The sequence below is a fragment of the Micromys minutus genome, assembly GCF_963924665.1.
Source record: "Micromys minutus genome assembly, chromosome: 18".
In the NCBI taxonomy this organism is placed as follows: Eukaryota; Metazoa; Chordata; class Mammalia; order Rodentia; family Muridae; genus Micromys; species Micromys minutus.
Window position 1 is genome coordinate 39,366,187 of NC_137953.1, and position 19,210 is coordinate 39,385,396.

General features: G+C 38.8%; 1 protein-coding gene across 1 annotated transcript in view; it reads right to left on the minus strand.

Annotated features, from left to right (window-relative positions):
• The window catches only part of MGAM (maltase-glucoamylase), a gene marked incomplete at both ends in the record, with an annotated part of 194,548 nt that overhangs the window by 74,204 nt on the left and 101,134 nt on the right, over positions 1–19,210 (minus strand). The window contains 5 exons of the mRNA XM_080932402.1: positions 7,818–7,934; positions 15,670–15,840; positions 16,387–16,430; positions 17,451–17,539; positions 18,506–18,630. Of these exons, the coding sequence (XP_080788528.1) occupies positions 7,818–7,934; positions 15,670–15,840; positions 16,387–16,430; positions 17,451–17,539; positions 18,506–18,630 (546 nt within the window). The remainder of the gene's footprint in view (positions 1–7,817; positions 7,935–15,669; positions 15,841–16,386; positions 16,431–17,450; positions 17,540–18,505; positions 18,631–19,210) is intronic.

Consider the following 19,210-nt stretch of genomic DNA (forward strand, 5'->3'; position numbering starts at 1 on the left):
TCAGAGACACATACACAACTTGTCTACATAACAGAACTGATCACCAGCTTTTCTCTTTACATAAACCAGAAAATTTTGTTTGTATAAACAAATGTCTCCCTTGTGCATATGTAGTAATCAATTCTCTGTACTCAGTACTAAAAGGATACTTTGTTACCCTGATCTACTCAGTACTAAGATGATACTTTGTTACCCTGATCTACTCAGTACTAAGATGATACTTTGTTACCCTGATCTACTCAGTACTAAGATGATACTTTGTTACCCTGATCTACTCAGTACTAAGATGATACTTTGTTACCCTGATCTACTCAGTACTAAGATGATACTTTGCTACCCTGATCTACTCAGTGCTAAGATGATACTTAGTTACCTTGATCACACTCAGCATGGACAGAAGGGAAAAAAGGTTCAACTAGAGAGGAAAAAAAATCAAGAATGATTCAAGTCTCCTTCCAATGCCTGCAGTGTGGTGCTTAGGAGCACAACTGTTCAGAATCATGGAACCTATAAGGATGTGATGGCATAAATAAATTTGATCCTGATCTCAGCAGAATGCTTGTGTTCATGTTTTAGCACACTTAGTGGCTCTCCTTAAACATGAGGAGCATGCTTTGGTCTAAGTGTCAAAACATTAGCAGTGCTGGAAAATATGTAAACTGGGAAGTGAGGGACATGGGTTATTTCCCTGGGTTTCGAACAGGGGGTTGTTTTATTTTATTGGGCCTGTGTCTCTTCATCTACATAATACAAAGCAGACTGTGGGTTATGTCTCACATGTTTGCTTTAATTATAGAAAGTTCAACTTCACTATGCACTTTATGATTCCAGGGCACCCCGCAGCTCCAATTATGATTTTCTACCACACCTGAGTCTACCACAGAATTTAGGAGTGCCTTAAATTGTTGCACTTTGGAAGTCCTAAACACTACCCATCTATTATTTATAAGCTTATGATCTTTTTCTTCTTTTGTAATAGTTTTGAACTATGTAAATAAAATATAATTACATAATTTATCCCTTCCCTTTGTATATGTTTGTGTGTACATGACGTACTATGTGTATATGAGTGTGTGCCGTATGCACCCCCACCCATGTGCACATATGCTGAGGTGGGTAACAGGTGTCTCCCTTTCTCTTTTGAGACAGAGCCTCTCACTGAACCTGAGCCCACTGCTATGGTTCGATGCATAAGCCACCTGTCTACCGGCACCCATCAGGGAGGAGGCTACAGACAGTCATGTACATTCATTCCATCCCATCTTTTATGTTTGTGCTAGGGTTCAAAACTTTGGTCTTACTAATTGGGCAGCAAGCAATTTACACATAAGATAAACACATCTACACACACAATTCTCTAGAACAGGAGCGCTGTCATTCTCACACACTGAGCAAAGGGCCCAGTGGAGGCCCTTCCTCACTGAAAGCTCTCAAATAGCACTTCCATTGCCCGAATGTGCCTGTGATGTGCCCCAAAGGCATTCATCGAAGTTATTAGTAACAGGAGAGACAGAGAACAGCACAGCATATGAGACCATGCCCTGAGTGCAATGGGAAGGAAATGTTCCCTGAATCTTTGGAACCTCAGTGAGAATGCTGACAACAGCATTCTTGGGGGGGGGGGGGCAGATAAATGGATAGACCCAACTGTGTCTTGGTTGTGCCCTAGGCCTAAGTAGTCTCTGAGAACACTGTAAGCTAAGGATATGGGGGAAAAAAACAGGCAAAACAGACTTTCCGAGAATAATCCTATGTACTTTACATAAGCAAAAGTTAACAATAGCAACATTTTGTTTTAAGAGTAAAGGAGATAATGCAGACACAATTCAAGGCAATGTCTTCGTTTAGAGGACTTTGGACAAGTCAGGATCTGCTGACAGAAAGTGAGGTCTTCGCATTTCCTCAAACTCTACTTGGTGAAGCAGTATTGGTTTTAATGACCTTGTTAAAGTATGCGGAACCAACACAAGCATGTGCTTGGCAGAGTCCACCTGCCCTTTGTTTCTAACCAAAGCTTCTGAAAAAAAGCAACAGACAGGATCTGTGATAAAGGCACAGGGCAGTTCAGAACCATCAACTCAAGCCTCTGGATGTAGGTCTGGTACCCACAGAACACTCCTATCTGCCATAAAAATATGGCTCAGCTCTGGAATTAGGCAGGTGAATCTTAGCATCTAAATCTTAGCAAGTGGCACTTGTCAAGTCACAAGATGGGTAGTTGCCCATCTTACCCCTGAAACCAGGCAGCTATACATCTCAAGAAGAGGTGAGTTTTTCATGAGACCCCCTCAGGGGAGCCTCAAGGGATATGGGCCCCTGCTAAAACATTTAAGGAGGAATGGGAGGCTTTTGTTAACAGATTCTTAGGAAGAATCAAGATGCATGTTTAGCTGAACCATTTTTATCTCAAATAAAAAGGTTCAAACATGCTGGAGAATTATAAATACATCTGACCATGAATGTCATAGACAAGTTTTAGGAGATGTATTAAAGAGTCTGAAAGGGGAAAAGAAGGGAGGAAGGAATCAAGGGAGGAAAAGAGGGAAAGAGGGAGGGAGAGAGGGAAGGAGGGAAGAGACCAGCAGGACTAAGGAAGGACAAGAACTGATATTGTAGGGTGGGTCAGAAAGTTTAGTGCAAAAACCATGGGAAGACAGTCCCTGACAGAATGCATGTTACCATCATCTGGGAGATGCTGAAGAATCGACGGTAAACTACCTGGCTCTGTTGCCCACAGCCTAGGGCCCTGAGGGGCACTGCCAGGAGCTGAGACTCCCTCACCCTACCTGGAGGACAGAGAGAGTCCTGCCAATATTTGGAGGCTGTCTCCCAGATGCCTGGTCCAGAGCACTTGCAGGAAAATACAGACTGAAAGGCCTTGTCCTCTGTGAGGAGCCAAGAAGTGATTTCTCTCTTCCTAAAACCTGGCTTACCAGCCAAAATCGCAGGTCCATTTGTGGACACAAAAGCAGATTTTATCTCCCCTTAAAAATGCTCAATTCCTTTACTGTAACAGTTTCAGGCTACCACAGCATGCCCAGAAAAATCAGTTGTCATGACTTAACAGTTAAGAGCTATTCAAAGTTAGAACAACATCAAACTGAGTTGAGGCATAATTAGAGCTCAGTTCAGTCTTTCAAAGAGTAGACATTGCTTCCTACAGGTAATCTTTGTGTTAGGGAATTAAATAGTCCACCGGAAAAAGGCCACTACAGATAATAACATGCAAGGTCACTCCAGAGTAAACTAACTTTTAGTGGTGCACCACTCTGACTTTGGGTGGGGGAGGGTGACAACTGAACAGGAAATATATCACAGGGCAGGGTAGCTTTGAGAGCTTTCAGCCTGGCCTCACTTCCATCCACCCTGCTTCATGCTTCCAATTACAGATGTGGCCTCTCAACTTCTTGTTTTGACCGCCATGCCTGCTGGTTGCCGTGTCTCACACCCATGTTGGACTCTTAGGCTCCTTTTAGAATCATAAGCTCAAATAAATCCTCCCTTCTTTCTGCTGCCTTGGTCATGGTATTTTATGACATGACAGCAAAGGCAAAGTAACTAGAACATGCCCCATATTCTTGACTCTTTAAGGTACACAGACTTCTTTTCTTTGTTCCATCTCTTCTGTCCTCTTGGGAACTGTCATCTCTTACTGGAGACTGGCCTATGTCCCAATATTTGTTGTGTAATTTGCCATTTCTTTTTATCTCTTTACTGAATCTGTACCCTAAAGTAAAGAAGCCAAATTTTCATTACTGTGTTGATATTTTGTCTGAACATAGATAGTACAAAGATTCATCATTTCCATCCAGAACATGCACCTGTGACCCACTGATGGCTTTATTGCCTCCTAAGAGCATCAATGAAAACTCAAAGTCTTAAGTTTAATCATGATTAAGTGTTTAAACATATCTTATACTTAAATGATATCATGTCCACAAATGAAAAGTAACTGTTTTACAGAAATTACCTCATCTCTTATCTCTCAGTGCAAGCAAGCTACTCTTTAAATATTATGCCCAGTGAGCAAACTCTTTCTCCCTGTGTGAACAATGATTTTCTTTTGTCAAAATCTAATTCCTGCATTATTTTCTAGCTCTTATCATAACTGGGCTTCTGAAATGTCCACATTCTGTCAATTCTTTTCTTGCATGGTCAAGTTCTTCTTCCAAAGCTGCTTATTCCATTCATGAATATCTCAAACCATCCTCATGTGTCAAGAACTCTCTTCTTCTGTAGCTCTCTTTTTCATTGCTGAGCTATCCTTCCACATAAGTAAATTCTGTGCTGTGGATGTAATTCACTTAGCATGCTCAAGGCTCTGACCTCTGTCCTTAGCGCACCCTGATGAGCTAAGCACCACAGGCTTGTAATCCCAACATTATGGAGTTAAACACAGGAAGATGAGAAGTACAAGGCTGTCCTCTACTAACTCGTAAATTTGAAGCCAGACTGAGCTACTTTAAACTCTGTCTCCAAACAGATGACAAGAAGAAGGCAATTGCACAGTCTTCCACACTCGCCTTATTACTTCCTCCTGTATTTTTGGCACAGCTTGCATTTCCTTCACTCTATTAAATGTAATCTTACCAAGTAACCAGCATCTAAGTTACCAAATTCATGGGCACAGTCTTAGTTGTCTCACCCTATCAAACCACTCTTTCTCTCTCCCCTATAAAGCACTCCATTTATTGATATGCTCCAATTTCTATCCACAGTCCTGGATCCTTTTAAGTTTTCTGTTAATTTTCTGTTTTATTAATGCTGATATTTCTCATAAGGTCACAGAGACTCCTTTTAAACCACTTACTCTCTTTGAGCAATGTCCATTATTCATTTGCCCCCCCCCCACTAAAGGTGATAACAATTCAACCTATATTTCTCACCTAAGGATTGAGGTTCATATGTTCAGTAATTCTGTTAATGTTTCAAAAGTTCCTAAAGTTCAACAAAAATAAACATGATGTTTAAACATAATACAATCCTTCTTTTTACCCTACTCCCAACTCCTACTATCATGGTTTGTATATGCTTAGCCCAAAGAGTGGCACTATTAGGAGTTGTGGTCTTGTTGGAGTAGGTGTATCACTGTGGGTATGGGCTTAAGACCCTCATCCTAGCTGCTTGGAAACCAGTCTTCCACTAGCAGCCTTTAGATGAAGATGTAGAACTCTCAGCTCCTCCTGCACCATGCCTGCCTGGATGCTGTCATGCCACTGCCTTGATGATAACAGACTGAACCTCTAAAACTGTGAGCCAGTCCCAACCAAATGTTGTCCTTATAAGAGTTGCCTTGATCATGGTGTCTGTTCACAGCAATAAAACCCTAACTAAGATACCTACCAACCCAATCAATTAAGAACTCATATAATAATAGCTTGAATGAAAAATTTATATTTTCTTTACTTATCTTTTAAAATAAATTTATATCTAGTATGCACTGGCCAGTTTAATTGGTCCACTTTCCCTGTAACTTTGAGTTGTGTTCCCAATGACCCAACACAGTCATTAAGATCTTCTATAGCCAAGTCTTAATGGTGGACTAAACTATAAATGCATTAAACTCATGATCAAAATTTTTGTGACTCCTCTATCCTAGCCTCTTTCCTTCCTTGTGTTCTCAGAAAGTAAACCACCACTTAGGCAATGATAATAAAACTCAATATAAAAAAGCAAGCTTCACATTTGTTTTTTGTTTTAATTTTCTTGTTCTCTGACTTTACGCTCTCCTTCACTCCCATCCTTTAGGACAATTATATTAACATCTAGACAAACATTTTCATTGAAGTAAGTAATTCAATTTTTAATTGAGGTAACATTTAAGTTAGTAGATAACAATTTAAAAAAAAAGAAAGATGAGGGTTAATAACTAACAAATAATTTGCCAAAGGGGTTTAGAAATAAACTTTAGCTCTCAGAGAAACCAAGTCTGAGGGAATGAATTTGAAAGACTTAACTATTCTTAGTAACCTAAACCTGTTGGTTGACTATCTGCTACTAAATTGTTGAAAAGGTTTACTCTCTATTATATAGGAATTATATTGGGCTGGGGCTGTTGCTGAGCCATCAGAGCACTTGACTCTGAAGCAGATGGACAAGAATTCCAATCCTCAGAACTCAGTAAAAGCCATGCTGACATGCTGACTCGCCTATGATTCCACTGTGGAAATGTAGAGAGCCACAGAGCAAGCTGGCTAGCAAGACTAGCTATATAAGCAAACTCTGGGTTTGACAGAAAGATCCTGACTCTAATAAATACAAAATATGAGTAGGTAGAAAATGTTTCCTGATCTTAGCTTTGGGTATCTACATGCAGGCAGGAGCACAAGTACATGTATACACACATCACATGTGCAGTCACACACATGCAAACATGTTCTCTCTCTCTCAACACACCAGTAAAAGAAAATAGAGAAACATTTTATCATTATACTATCATAAAATCTATGTATGCAACAGTTTAAACATCATGATTCCTATTTCATAAAAAATGTTAAAGAATTTCTATTTAAACATGGTTAGAAGTAAAACTGAGGCAAGCACTGGGAGTCACTGCTTCTTCATACAGTACTTGAGTTCCTTGTCACATCACCCAGACTATAGATCTTTAAGACCTAAAAAAAAAAAAAAAAAAAAAAAAAAAAAAAAAAAAAAAAAAGAAGAAAAAAAAAAAAAAACTCTAAAGGTGGCATTTAAGGCTGTGAAAAGTCTGAAAGACTCACTGTAAACACTCACAATTCCTGACTTTATTTCTTGTTTTTTTTTTTTTTTTCAGTTGAGCTTCTTGCTTGATTTAATTGTGTTTTTTTTTATTGGACATATTTTATTTACATTTTAAATGTTATCTCCTTTCCTGGTTTGCCCTCCATAACCCCCCTATGCCATCCCCCTCCCCCTGCTTCTATGAGCGTGCTCCCCCAACCCACTCACACTCTCCTGCCTCCTCACCCTGATGTTTCTCCACACTGAGGCATCAAGCCTTGACAGGACCAGGGGCTTCTTCTCCCATTGATGCCCAATAAGGCCATCCTCTGCTATATATGCAACTAGAGCCATGGGTCCATTCATGTGTACTCTTAGGATAGTGGATTAGTCCCTGGAAGCTCTGGTTGGTTGGTATTGCTGTTCTGATGGGGTTTCCTACACATACAGCTCATGGGCAGTATCTAGCCCATTGATACAGGCCATTGACTAGCCTTTCTCCAAGTACTATTTCTCTTCCTAGGGAGAATTTTTATTTCTAACCTCAACAAAATAGAAGCATGCTCTATTTCAAGGTCTCCTTAATCTTCCCCAAAGCCAAGAGTCTACAGGGTAGCTCAGAAAATTTGGAGACTTTATCATCACTCTGAGATAAAAGCTATTGTCATCTAGGTAGAGGGAAGATGTGAATGGATTCACAGAGGCAGAAATTCTTCTCTATTCAGAAGTCCTTAAACTGGAACACATTCACCTTCCTCAGAATCCCTGCCACCTTTGACTGACTTCCACAAGGATTCCAGATGTTTGTTATTCCCATGGTTTCTCCCACTGTAAGAGGGACATCTTACATTAGACCTTTTGCCCATACATACATATATCACATACATAGGCATGTACACACACACACACACACACACACACACACACACACACACACACACACACAGCATAAAGATATATACATCTCTCCATTCTACATCTCACCATTTTTTATCCTCTATAAAGAAAATAAAATACAATATCTGGAAGGAAAATGTGACTATCTAAATACCTTACCAGAGCAGGAACAAAAATTTTTACGAAAATAAAGAATATCATGTGTTCCAAGCACTTACCTCATTGCCGACTTGCAGTGTCCTTCGCCAGGTCTGGCTCTCTGCGGTGCATATGGAGCACTGAGCAAAGGTGACAAGGCTAAATGAGCCAACTTCTGTCACAATTGTTTTACAGCCCTATATAATTGAGAGCAATTGGAGTACAGGTGTGTGCGTTTCCCAACAGACAGTAAAATAGTCCAAACATGCTCTGTGAGAAGGAGACAAAGACACTTGTTACTACATAGGGAAGGGACAGTTAGGGGTTTTTGTTGTTGTCCCTTCTTTGGTTTTTACTCACATCTGATTACTTTTCAGTATGTGGTGTTCAGTTCTCTGCACATCTAACAAAAGAAGGTGCAAAAGGAGACTCTACATTGTCTCCATGGTTTTGTCCAGCGCTTGAAATCCACAGACCTCTAGTTTTTTGTTATCTCGCAATCAGTTGACCAAGTAAAAATAAAATAAGATAAATTGCTTATGCTTGTCACGTTGTCTCTGTCTTCATTTTTGCCTCCCAAACTTTGTTTGCACTGAGTCTTTAAATCATTAAATCAAAGATGCTTTCTCCATAATTGTTTAAATTTTTACAGATTCATCTAACTTATGTATACGACTGTTTTGTCTGCACACGTGTATGTGCACTTGGCATGTGCTAGGTTTTCATAGAGCCGTGGTTAACCTTCCTAATGTTGAAACCCTTTAATATAGTTCCTCACATTGTTGTGAGCTCCAAACATAAAGTTATTTTCACGGTTACTTCATAACTGTAATTTTGCTGTTATAAATCATATTATAAATATCTGCATTTTCCAATGGCCTTAGGCAACTCCATTGAAAAGGTCATTCACCCCTCTCCCTGGGTGGTCTCAACCCACAGATTGAGAACTGCTGTATAGAGGGCAGAATCCCCCTAAAGTTATGCACATATGTTTGTTAGCCACTGAATGAATGCTGCAAACCAAAGCTAGATCCTCCAGAGAGCAACAAGTGCTCTTAACAACTAAGTCACCTCACCAGCTTTCTTGCACCTCCTCATTCTCAGTCATAACAGTAAACAACCATGAAGTGGTAAAACACCTCTGGTGGATACTTCCCATGCCTGCAATGGCTCAGCACATTTCAAAACTGTTCTTATACTCAAAGAACTTCGCGCCTTAAGAATTTTGCCTCCTCAAGAAGGAATACATTTGTTTACCTTATGTTTGTTTCAGTATAAACTAGCCTTTGTTAGAGAGAAAATGCACCTATACCTCATCTCAAATGGGGAAAATACGTTGGCCAAAGGTCAAGAAAAGAGATTTATTACTACAAAAATTTCTGATTTGTTTTTTATGGTTGTGACTTCTTAACTCCCCATAGTTCATGTCTGTGATGACACACAGCCCACACTAATCTAAAACGTACTTACAAATTATAAACTCAGTTTACCTTTCAGTTTGATAATGAGCAGTTAGAACACACAACCCACACTAATCTAAAATGTGTTTACAAATCATAAAGTCAATTCACCTTTCAGTTTGGAAATGAGCAGCTCAAAGAAATTGCATCATATACTGAGTTGATTCTTGCAAAGTTAATAGAACATCATGGAGGGAAAAAACAAACATGGAACCTGGCATCTCACAGTTGTCAGCAGACAAGCTGGAATAAAGTTGGCTTTAGGCACCTATCAAGTGGATGTAGAGATGAGCTGGTGATTGGAATCATCATGTCAGAAACACTTCCTTTCAGAGCATCAACCCCCAAGGCTAGTGCAAATCTCTCAGTGCTTCAGCTGGACAGGCAGAGGAATGAGTGTAGTGAAACTGATCATAATCACCAAGGACAGCACAACCTTGGCTTTGTTGGTACATTAGGCATTCAATGTAGCATTAGTAAAGGAAGAAGTCAATTTCTTCTTGAAATGAAAAGGTTTAGGGTTTTTTTGTTTTGTTTTGTTTTTTTGTTTTTATTTTGTTTTTGTTTTTATTTATTTATTTTTTTTTTTGACTAACTTACTGTGATCATATCAATTGTCAGCTTGGTAGGATGAATAGTGGAGAAAAGGAGACAAACATCCAGGCACTTCTGTGAGTGACAGAGTAATTCTTAAGGCTATAATCATGCCTCTGAGAAATTGTGTCTGTTGGGTTGGTTGGATGGGAAAGTCCACACTAAATTGAGTGCTGACATTCCATAGACTTGGATTTTGTACCCTCTATACAGGAGGAAGGTAGTTGAAAACACGTTTTTATTGTTCACAACTTCCTGACCATGGACATTAGGGGACTGGCTCTTGTCACTTTGCCCTTCCTTGGTGAAATATAGCCAAAACAAATCCTTCCTTAAGTTGATTTTTTTTTTGGTCAGAGTATTTTATCAAAGCAATACAAGAGGAAACTAAGACAGTTTTTTTTTTTAAGTAAACTAAAAATTTGTGATTTGGAGAGGAAATATGGCAGAAAGTAAGATCCTGTTGCTTACTAGCTGACCAGTAACTAAGAGGGGAAGTCTATGGGTCCTGGTTCCCTGGGGTAGACTCAGGTGGCCTTAGTTCTATTGAAGGTAGTTCTCAAGTCAAACTCTGGGGTCCCTGAGACATTTTCAATAATAATTTGAGGCAAACTGTTTTTGTAAAGATATCAAGAAATAGTTTCCTTTGTTAATGTCTGTTATGCTTTGCACCTGTAATGACCCTAAAAGACTCATGTTTTAACTCTCCAGTCTCAGGCTTCTGGAATAACTTGAGAACCATGAAGCCTTTTGGAGTTGGGGGGCAGGCTGATGAGAACAGGCCAGGGAAGGCAGGCCTTTGAAAGAGGTGTCCACTATCAGCCTATGCCATCTCCCGCATGATGTCTCCTCTTATTCATTCTGGCATAGATTTGTTATGCTTTTCCCTACCATGATAAAACTAAAATATCTCAGAAACTCTGAGATAGAGTAAACCTTTCCCTCCATTATTTTTTTAAGCAATTTGGTTATGGTGCATGAAAGAAGATAATATATTGTTCTTCATGCACTCACATGATATAAGAAATTTAGAATTGCAGCATAAGAACCCATCTATTTCAGTAAACCTTGAAAAGATTTGCAAAAGAATAAACTCAGGATACTCTTCTAAGTATTTCATTTGGTAAACTTATTTTTGTTAATGTGAATTTATTCTATAACATAATGGGTTTCACTATGACATCTTTAGATATTCATATAATATAGTTCACCATGACATCTTCATGTGTTTGTGTGTGTGTGTGTATGTGCTTGTGTATGTGTACACACACAAATTGGAGGTTTCAATGTTACATCTTTATATATATATATATATATATATATATATATATATATACACATACATACATATATATACACACATATATATAATTTATATACACATACTATATAAATACATATATATATACATATTTTATATAATGGGTTTTATTTTAACATATATATTAACATATATATACATAATACATATGCATATTATATATTAACATATATATACATATATAGTGGGTTTTATTTTAACATATATATATACATATATATATATCACTCTCCTCTCTCACTCATACACTTACATATATGTAGGTATATATTATACTCTAATATTATCACCCTATTATCCTCCTATTGTTCACACTCCCATGCCTCATTGAAGAAATATATATAAATATATATGTAATCAAGTAAATAAATTTTGACATTAATAATTTTTAGGAGTATAATTCCTAATTTTAAACTCTTTGAGATTTCATGACACATGATTATATAGTGACATAAGCAAAGTTATATAGATATATGTGGTAGTTTGAATGGGAATGGCTACCAATGGCCACCAAAGACTTTCATGTTTGAATGCTTGATTCACAGATGATGAAACAGTTTGGGAAGGATTCATAGGTGTGTCTCTATTGAAAGAGGTGCATCCCTGGGGTTGAGGCTTCTAAAGCCCATGCCATTTCCTGTTCTATTACTCTCTAGAACTGTAATCCCTATTAAATTATGTCTTCTGTAAATTGCCTTGGCCATTGTGTTTTGTCATAGCAATAGAAGACTAACTGATATAAATACTTATGGATGGGGCCTCAGTGAAAGACAGGCCCATGGGCCCACCACCAGCTGGCCAACTTAGCTCTCATCTGGACCTAGTTCCAGCACTTTGAGTCAGTCCACCCCAACCTCTACCCCATCTATGAACTACTGGAGTGTGCAAAGTATCTAATACTTCAACATGGATTGACACTGCGGTTTCCAGTTCCGCTGTGACAAATATTTGTTAAGGAGGTGGGAAAAAAGATCAGAGTAATTAATGAATGAGCAGTGAAGGAAAAACTAGAGACTTGGTTTCAGTGATAGGCGTGACAGAAGTCTGTTGGTGGGGGAACATGTCGTCAAGTTGGGCCAACAGGATGATGTCACATGTCACTCAGCCCCAGTCTTGACCATTGACAGGTTACCCAGAAAGATGAGCAGTACATTTTCTGGATTAGGCCTCCTCAAAAGTCCTCTATCATCATCTGTGCTGCTCTGGAGGCCACTTTGGTATCTGTGGTCTGCTGCTCCAGGCTGAGTTGAACCCTGGAGTTAATGTGGATGTCAAAGTTCTGTAGCAGCCAGGAGACATGTTGAGGCCCCTGGCATGAGGTACCACCAAAGGCCATAGAGGCATCCTTGGTCAGGGCCATCATCTGAGGTTATGCTGATGTTCAGGTCTGTGGCGTAGCTGAGAGCTGTGTCTGGGCCCACATTCCAACTACAGCAAAGGGGCTATGTTGAGGACCATGGTGTGTACTGTTACCTTTGACTGTGCTGACATCCATGGCACGTGCTGACATGGAAGACCATGTGGACGGATGTCTGTGATTTATGCTATCTCCAGACACCATGTGAAAGTCCATATCTATGATCCTGCTGGCTGTAAAAGGCAAGGAAGCAACTTTTGCCATGGTAACAATGACTACAGACTGACAGTTGAAGAAGGACATGCAAAGCTTCTGTAACAACTCCTGCCTCTACTCTACCTCACTATCTCTGTAAAAAGTAACAACCTAGACAGAAAGTCACGGAAGCAAACTCTTAAAAAATGTGATAAGGATGCTCAGGTATATCCTTCTACAGCCAATAACCTCTCTCAGAATTTGGTGTTTGTGTGTGGGGGGAGGAGGGTGGCTCCGTTTTCTTTAAGGGGCTGTCCAGTGGGAGTTTCACTACACTCCAAAGGGCAATACAAATTGGACTGTACCAGACTGCAAGGGTTCTGATGGCACAGCAAACAAGAGAGAGAAGCTCAGGTAAGTCTTCTGGACATCAGGATAGCCTAATGCCAAAGTGAGGTCCCCAAGAACAAACATCACAACACTGAGAATGTCTTTCAAGTTCATTGCTTTATTTTTCTATAGCATTTGAATTACAGATGTTTGTGTGAACTATTGCTATATACATGAGATGTGGTCAACAAAATGCATACACTTTAAGGCACACTTCTATAAAAACAACTTATTTTGTACATCCAACTCCTTTCATCTCTTCCTACTTAATCTCCTTCTCAAAGCCTTCCTGTCCATTAGAGATATTATATTTGGAAGTCACATACACACAAAAAAAATAACAAAATAAAACCATAAGATGCCCTAGCCATATTGGTAATGGAACAATTGATGATATACAATAATTATATCATTATGAAGTATAAGTAGTTTAAATCTGTTCATAGCATCTTGCTTTATGAATTATGAAGAGCTCCATGTCAGTGTCTTGAAATTATGCAGGCTGATATTTTCGTTTGCTATATTGACACGTAATATCTGTTGGAACAAACAAGCAAGAAATGTATTAAACATTTGTTATCTATTTTTTTTATATATATAAACAAACAGGGTGCGAGTCATTTAGCCACATGACCTTGGCACCAACTATTTTATTTTTACCTGGAGAAGATACTTCCTAATGCCTAGAGTGGATGATTGTTCTGTGATAGGAATGATTCCATTCATGACCACTGAGAACAAGTGCACAGGCAAGATGTCCTCCTCTCTTCTGTATGGAGCTAACTCTTTTTCTACTTTATCTTCTTCTGTCTCCTCAGAGCACTCACTCATGACTGGACATCTAAGTTGTCTCCTCAGAGCACTCACCCACTGCCTTGGAAATTTAATATTTCTGCTCCCTTATGGCAAACACTTTATAAAAGCCTCATCATATGAGCAAGTTTGAACTTGTTCATCAGTAAGTTCAGAACAGATTAGGGGAAAGTTCTTTTAGAGTTCTTGCTAAAGGTGTTTGACAAGGAAACCACAGCACAGGGGAACATTTTAAAATAGGCCAGGAAATCATAAATTGTTTACATTCATCACATACACACACACACAGAGAGAGAGAGAGAGAGAGAGAGAGAGAGAGAGAGAGAGAGAGAGAATATTATGGCAAGAACTGATCCCATTTACCACAGCACAGAATAATAGGTAATAAGATGAAATATTATATGAATCATGAGTTTCTAATTTTAACTTTTATGGGATGAGAACACGTCTGTAATTGACAAGTTTCAAAATACTGCAAATATCATAGAATGGTTGCTGTTCTCTACACATTAGGAAACATCATTGCTAACACTAGCATTGTGAATGTATGGGATACAAATCATTCAAAAAATGTTTCAGGAAGAAATTTTTAATAAGATCATAAAAACATTGGGTTAAAATACTGTCTAATACGTTTTTAGTGATCTCAGAGAAAATGTTGGACAAAAGTATAAGAATTATTTCACTCTTAAGATTTATTTATTTTATTATACGTAGAATATAACTTAATTGAAGATCTTTTAAAATAAGTATAACACATTTAGCAGTGACACCAGGTATACTGATCACATTCTGAGTCAAGCTCAATGCCCAATACTGTTGGCCAACACAAACTGGACTCTATGTGTTAAAAACAAAAACAAAAAAAAAGAAGTAGAAAGAAAACATGAAGTTGGATGGTTAGGGAGATAATGGATGTTCTGGGAGGAGTTTGGGAAGAGGGTAAAAAAATGATCATTAATAAAATACTAAGTTTATCATGCTCCAGTAGAAGGCTACATGTTCAAAAAATATAAAACACACAATGAGATTGATAGACGATAGATACATAGACATGTATACATACATAAATAATACATATGTGCACAATACATACATTGATGCACAGATAGACACAAAAGTTGGGTGGGTAGGATAGGGTGAGTGGATTTGTGAAAAGTTGGGAGAAAGAGCATGTACCATAAGATTTGGACAGAACCAATAAAAATGATATTAATCTCCAACTAATGAGGTTAAGATACTGTAAATACTTCTTTATGTTAAAATTTTCTTTGATATGAAGTAATTATGTATCTCTAACATTTACATCTGTAATATCATTTAAAATATTAAAATATTGAGAAAAAACTCTAAGCCTATGGAAATTTCCAAAAGTTTCCATGAATTTAAATGGCAAAAAAATAAGTATTAAAAGTGTTTTATTATTTTATCTTTTTCTCTTTTTTCTTTTCTTGTCTTTCTTTCTTTCTTTCTTTTATTCCTTCTCCATGGCATTTTTAGGAGTGAACCATCTCTTTTTATGGTAGTTGATAATGCCTGACATTTGACAAGATATTGTAGTTCAAGCTATTTGAGAATTTGGTTTCTGAGACAGAATGAGAAATAAGTGTCACTAAGATTTACTGGTAAGATGAGAGATGTGGAAAGGGGAGCAACAAGACTTTCAGTTCCAAATGATGAGCTGTGCCTTTGTTTCAACTCCATGCTGTCCACAGTTGACACTACACACAGTAGTTGGAGGGGCATTGCACAAAGCATTTTGAGCTTGGGAAATACCACAGGGCTTTCCAGTGGGCACAAACCTTGGTTGTGGTGTTGTAGTCAGGAAGGACTTCTTTATCAATACCGTTCCCATAGATCTTCACATTGGTAATGGAAGCTCTGTTCAATCCCCAGATTTCAATGTAGCCCAGGTTCAAGGGTGCTGTGCCATTGATGTAATTGTTAAATATTACATGTACCTGCAATGTATTCTGTCAAATTGAAAATAAAGCATAAAAAATAGAATTAGTTCAACTTTGTTTTAGGAATAAAAATAAGTCATTTATGATACATTCTGAGTCAACATCTTGTGGTCTTAGATAATAAAAACCAGGACATTAGTTCCCTGTCCCCTGCTGCTCTGCCCTGTCCACTTTGCATAGCAAGCATCATCCTAGTCTTTAGGGTAATATTCTAGTTTAAGGATGGCCTTGTAAGTTACAAGTTTCAAGTATCAGGAACTATATCTTCTACACACGGAAAGGCCACAGCATGGAAAAGGCACAGGAAGGAGGGCTAGATTACACAGAAAGATTACCCAACTGTACAGTAGTGGATTGAAAACAGTCACTGATGACACATGACTAGGTTCAAACATTTTTAGGGAGCATAAAATACTCCCCTGTGAGGTTTGGAGGAAGAGAAAAGAGAAGCAACAAAGAAATCTAGGAAGTACATACACAGCAGCCTCATGGGATCTAGTATTCTGCCAAGACAGCAGAAGCCTACACTCCCTTTGAGGAGTCAATCACACTCACCTGGCTGACATTAAACTTGGCCAAGTAGTACTTATTGTTGAGATCTGCAAACACACAAAGAGTCAGGTATCATCTGGGCATGTGTCAGAGACTTCAAATTGCTGACTTTCTTACTTGAGAGTTGGGGCTATTTTTGTTTTTGTTTTTCTTCATTACCATAAGCATCGTTTTAAAATGAATGCTCTCTCTATAGAAGTTAGTCAGATTCTACCCCCATCCCCAAATGGACACAAACCTTTGAAATGAGCATGCAAATGCCCATGATTGAGAACTATCTCATATAAAAAATATCACCCAACGACCACACTTTAACTCATTTTTCTTACAATCTACTAGTCCCAAATCTCCCTAGCCATCTCAGAATTTCCAGATTCTTTTGGCTAGAAACACACATCCATACATGTAAATACACTGGGACTTCTGCCTTGCTTTGTCTTGAGTGATAATAGCTGGGTTTGAATGTGATGTCAAGAAAACTTTAATAAAAATAAAGCTTTCTGGGAAAGCATGGTTTTTGGCTTTGTGGTGGAGGTAATGCAAAAGTTAACGTGCTGTGAAGTAGCTCCACTCAGGGCTTCCTCTGCTTCCCCAGTGCCGGCCTCTTTCTCATTTATTCCTCAATCCTCCAGGAACCACTGCCTTCTTTTACAACTGTGCTGTCCACAGCAGAAGACCCCATAAAAACTTAGCTATGTACATTTAAATGAATATAAATTAAATAAAATAAAGGTCAGTTCCTCAGATGCCCTTCTGCTGACATTTTGAGCGTCCATTTGACACTTGCGTCCACAGCAATATTGAGCGACAGAAGCTCCTTGTGGCTAAAAGTTCTTCTGTGTAGTGAAGAGGACTTGAGTTGTCCTCCTAAGAGATGACCAACTCTCATAAACTCCTGATAAAAAGTCCCTCACATAAACAGTGCATTTAGCATTGTCTCTATGGGGCAACTAATCATTCAGTTGGAGAATAGCATGAAAGTTTGTCTCAGCAGGAAGTCAGGAATTTAAGTTAATCAAGAATCTTGCCCATGAGATGGTCAGGAATTCCAGCCATCCCCTACTCACTGATGCTTATTCCATCATCCCAGAAGAGCCAGCCTTCAGCAAATCCCTCATCATTCAATGCAGCCTTGAGGCCCATTAACTTCTTCCGGCTGTAATGGGAAGGAAGAAAAGCATTAGCTCAAAACACAGTTACAGTCACAAGCCAAAAGGTTTCCTAGGAACAAAGGAGCATAATGAAGTTCTTCCTGAGGTGGAAAGTGGGTTCTCATATGAGAAGACCGACCCTAAGCAGTAGTTCTATGTGCATGCAGAAATAGCTGAACCATTCATGTCCTAAATGAATGACTTGATCAAAGCATCCAGGGCCCCTTTTCAGTAAGGCTCTCAAATTAAAAACACATATTGGCTTCCTCTTTTTCTCTTTCCTGAGGCTGTAAATCTTTTCCATGACCCATTGCCTAACACACATGGAGGAGAAATGGGTGAAGTTTGGAGGTGTGATATCAGCACCACGTGGATTTCAGTGACCTTTGGCTATCTCCATCCTGACCTAGCTTAATAACATCTCCCCTTCTTCGTCTGTGGGTGGAGATGACAGTGTTACTCAACTCACATGACTTTGTTTTTCATGAAGGACAAAAAAATAAGAAACATAACTCTTACTAATGGCATAGTCCAAGGCATACAACAGCATGTACTTGAGGCTGGTGACTGATGGCTCTCATAAAATTTATGGCAAGACCTCTTAAGTGTTTTAAAAGTAAAGCAACCTCAGGTATCAGTTGCCAGATCATTCAGTGTTATCCAGCAATGGTTTAGTCTTAAGGAAAGATTTAAAGATTCCAGAAATATAAACTATGACTACCTCATTTTAACTTATAATACTGCAAATGTCACTTCTTAGACCTGAAATTTCATACACTCTGATCTAAAATAGCTGATAAAGTTATTCAGAATTTAGGGATTTATGAAAGTCCAAATACAAAAATGCAAAATGGAAATTCAATGCAAATTTCAAATTTCCGAGTTTTACTCAAGGCATGAGGAGCCTTTTCCACACCAGAGTAAGCTCACTACTATGAAAAGCCAAACCCTAGTTCCCCACACACACTCACCTTAAGTGGGTGTTCATGGCAGGCTCCTGCCAGGGCAGAATGTAGCCCCCACGAACATGAAGATTAATGTACTCAAGGGGGGCTTGCAAGGTCTTCCACTCTCCCTTTGCATTAATATCTACACCCTGTGGGAAAAGGGGGGAGATGATGAAAGATGCACACATCCCAAACAGTGCATTTCAGCAGAAATCCTGAACATCTCCTGAACTTGTCTTCTGGTCCCCACCATTGAACACATGCCATCTATCTACATGAGCTGCATCTACCTGCTCCATAGAAAGCATCTTAAAGATGAGTTTCTGTGTGTTTATCTTTGAATGTATCTGTCTTGTCTAACACCTTTACCTTGCCTCATGTGGATCTTTATCTTTCTCGTGAGCTAATCCTTATCTTGCCACAGGTGAAGTGAATCCTGCCTCATATGTGAGAGTTGTAAGTCTCATGTCCTTTTATATTTTCTCAACTATTGCAGAGATTCTTGGTGTTGGTATCCTGGATGGTTTTGATCCAATAATTACCTGCTCTGAAGCTATATTGTGCTTTTCCCTGACTTGGAGTGGTTTAGCTCTTTTAGACCACTTGAGTCATCCTCTGTTCCAAGACAGTCACCATACTAAATTTTATGGAGACATTCAATAAGTATAGTACACTACAGCCCAGAATTGATGGACTCAGGCAATTCCCCTGCCACAGCCTACCAAAAAT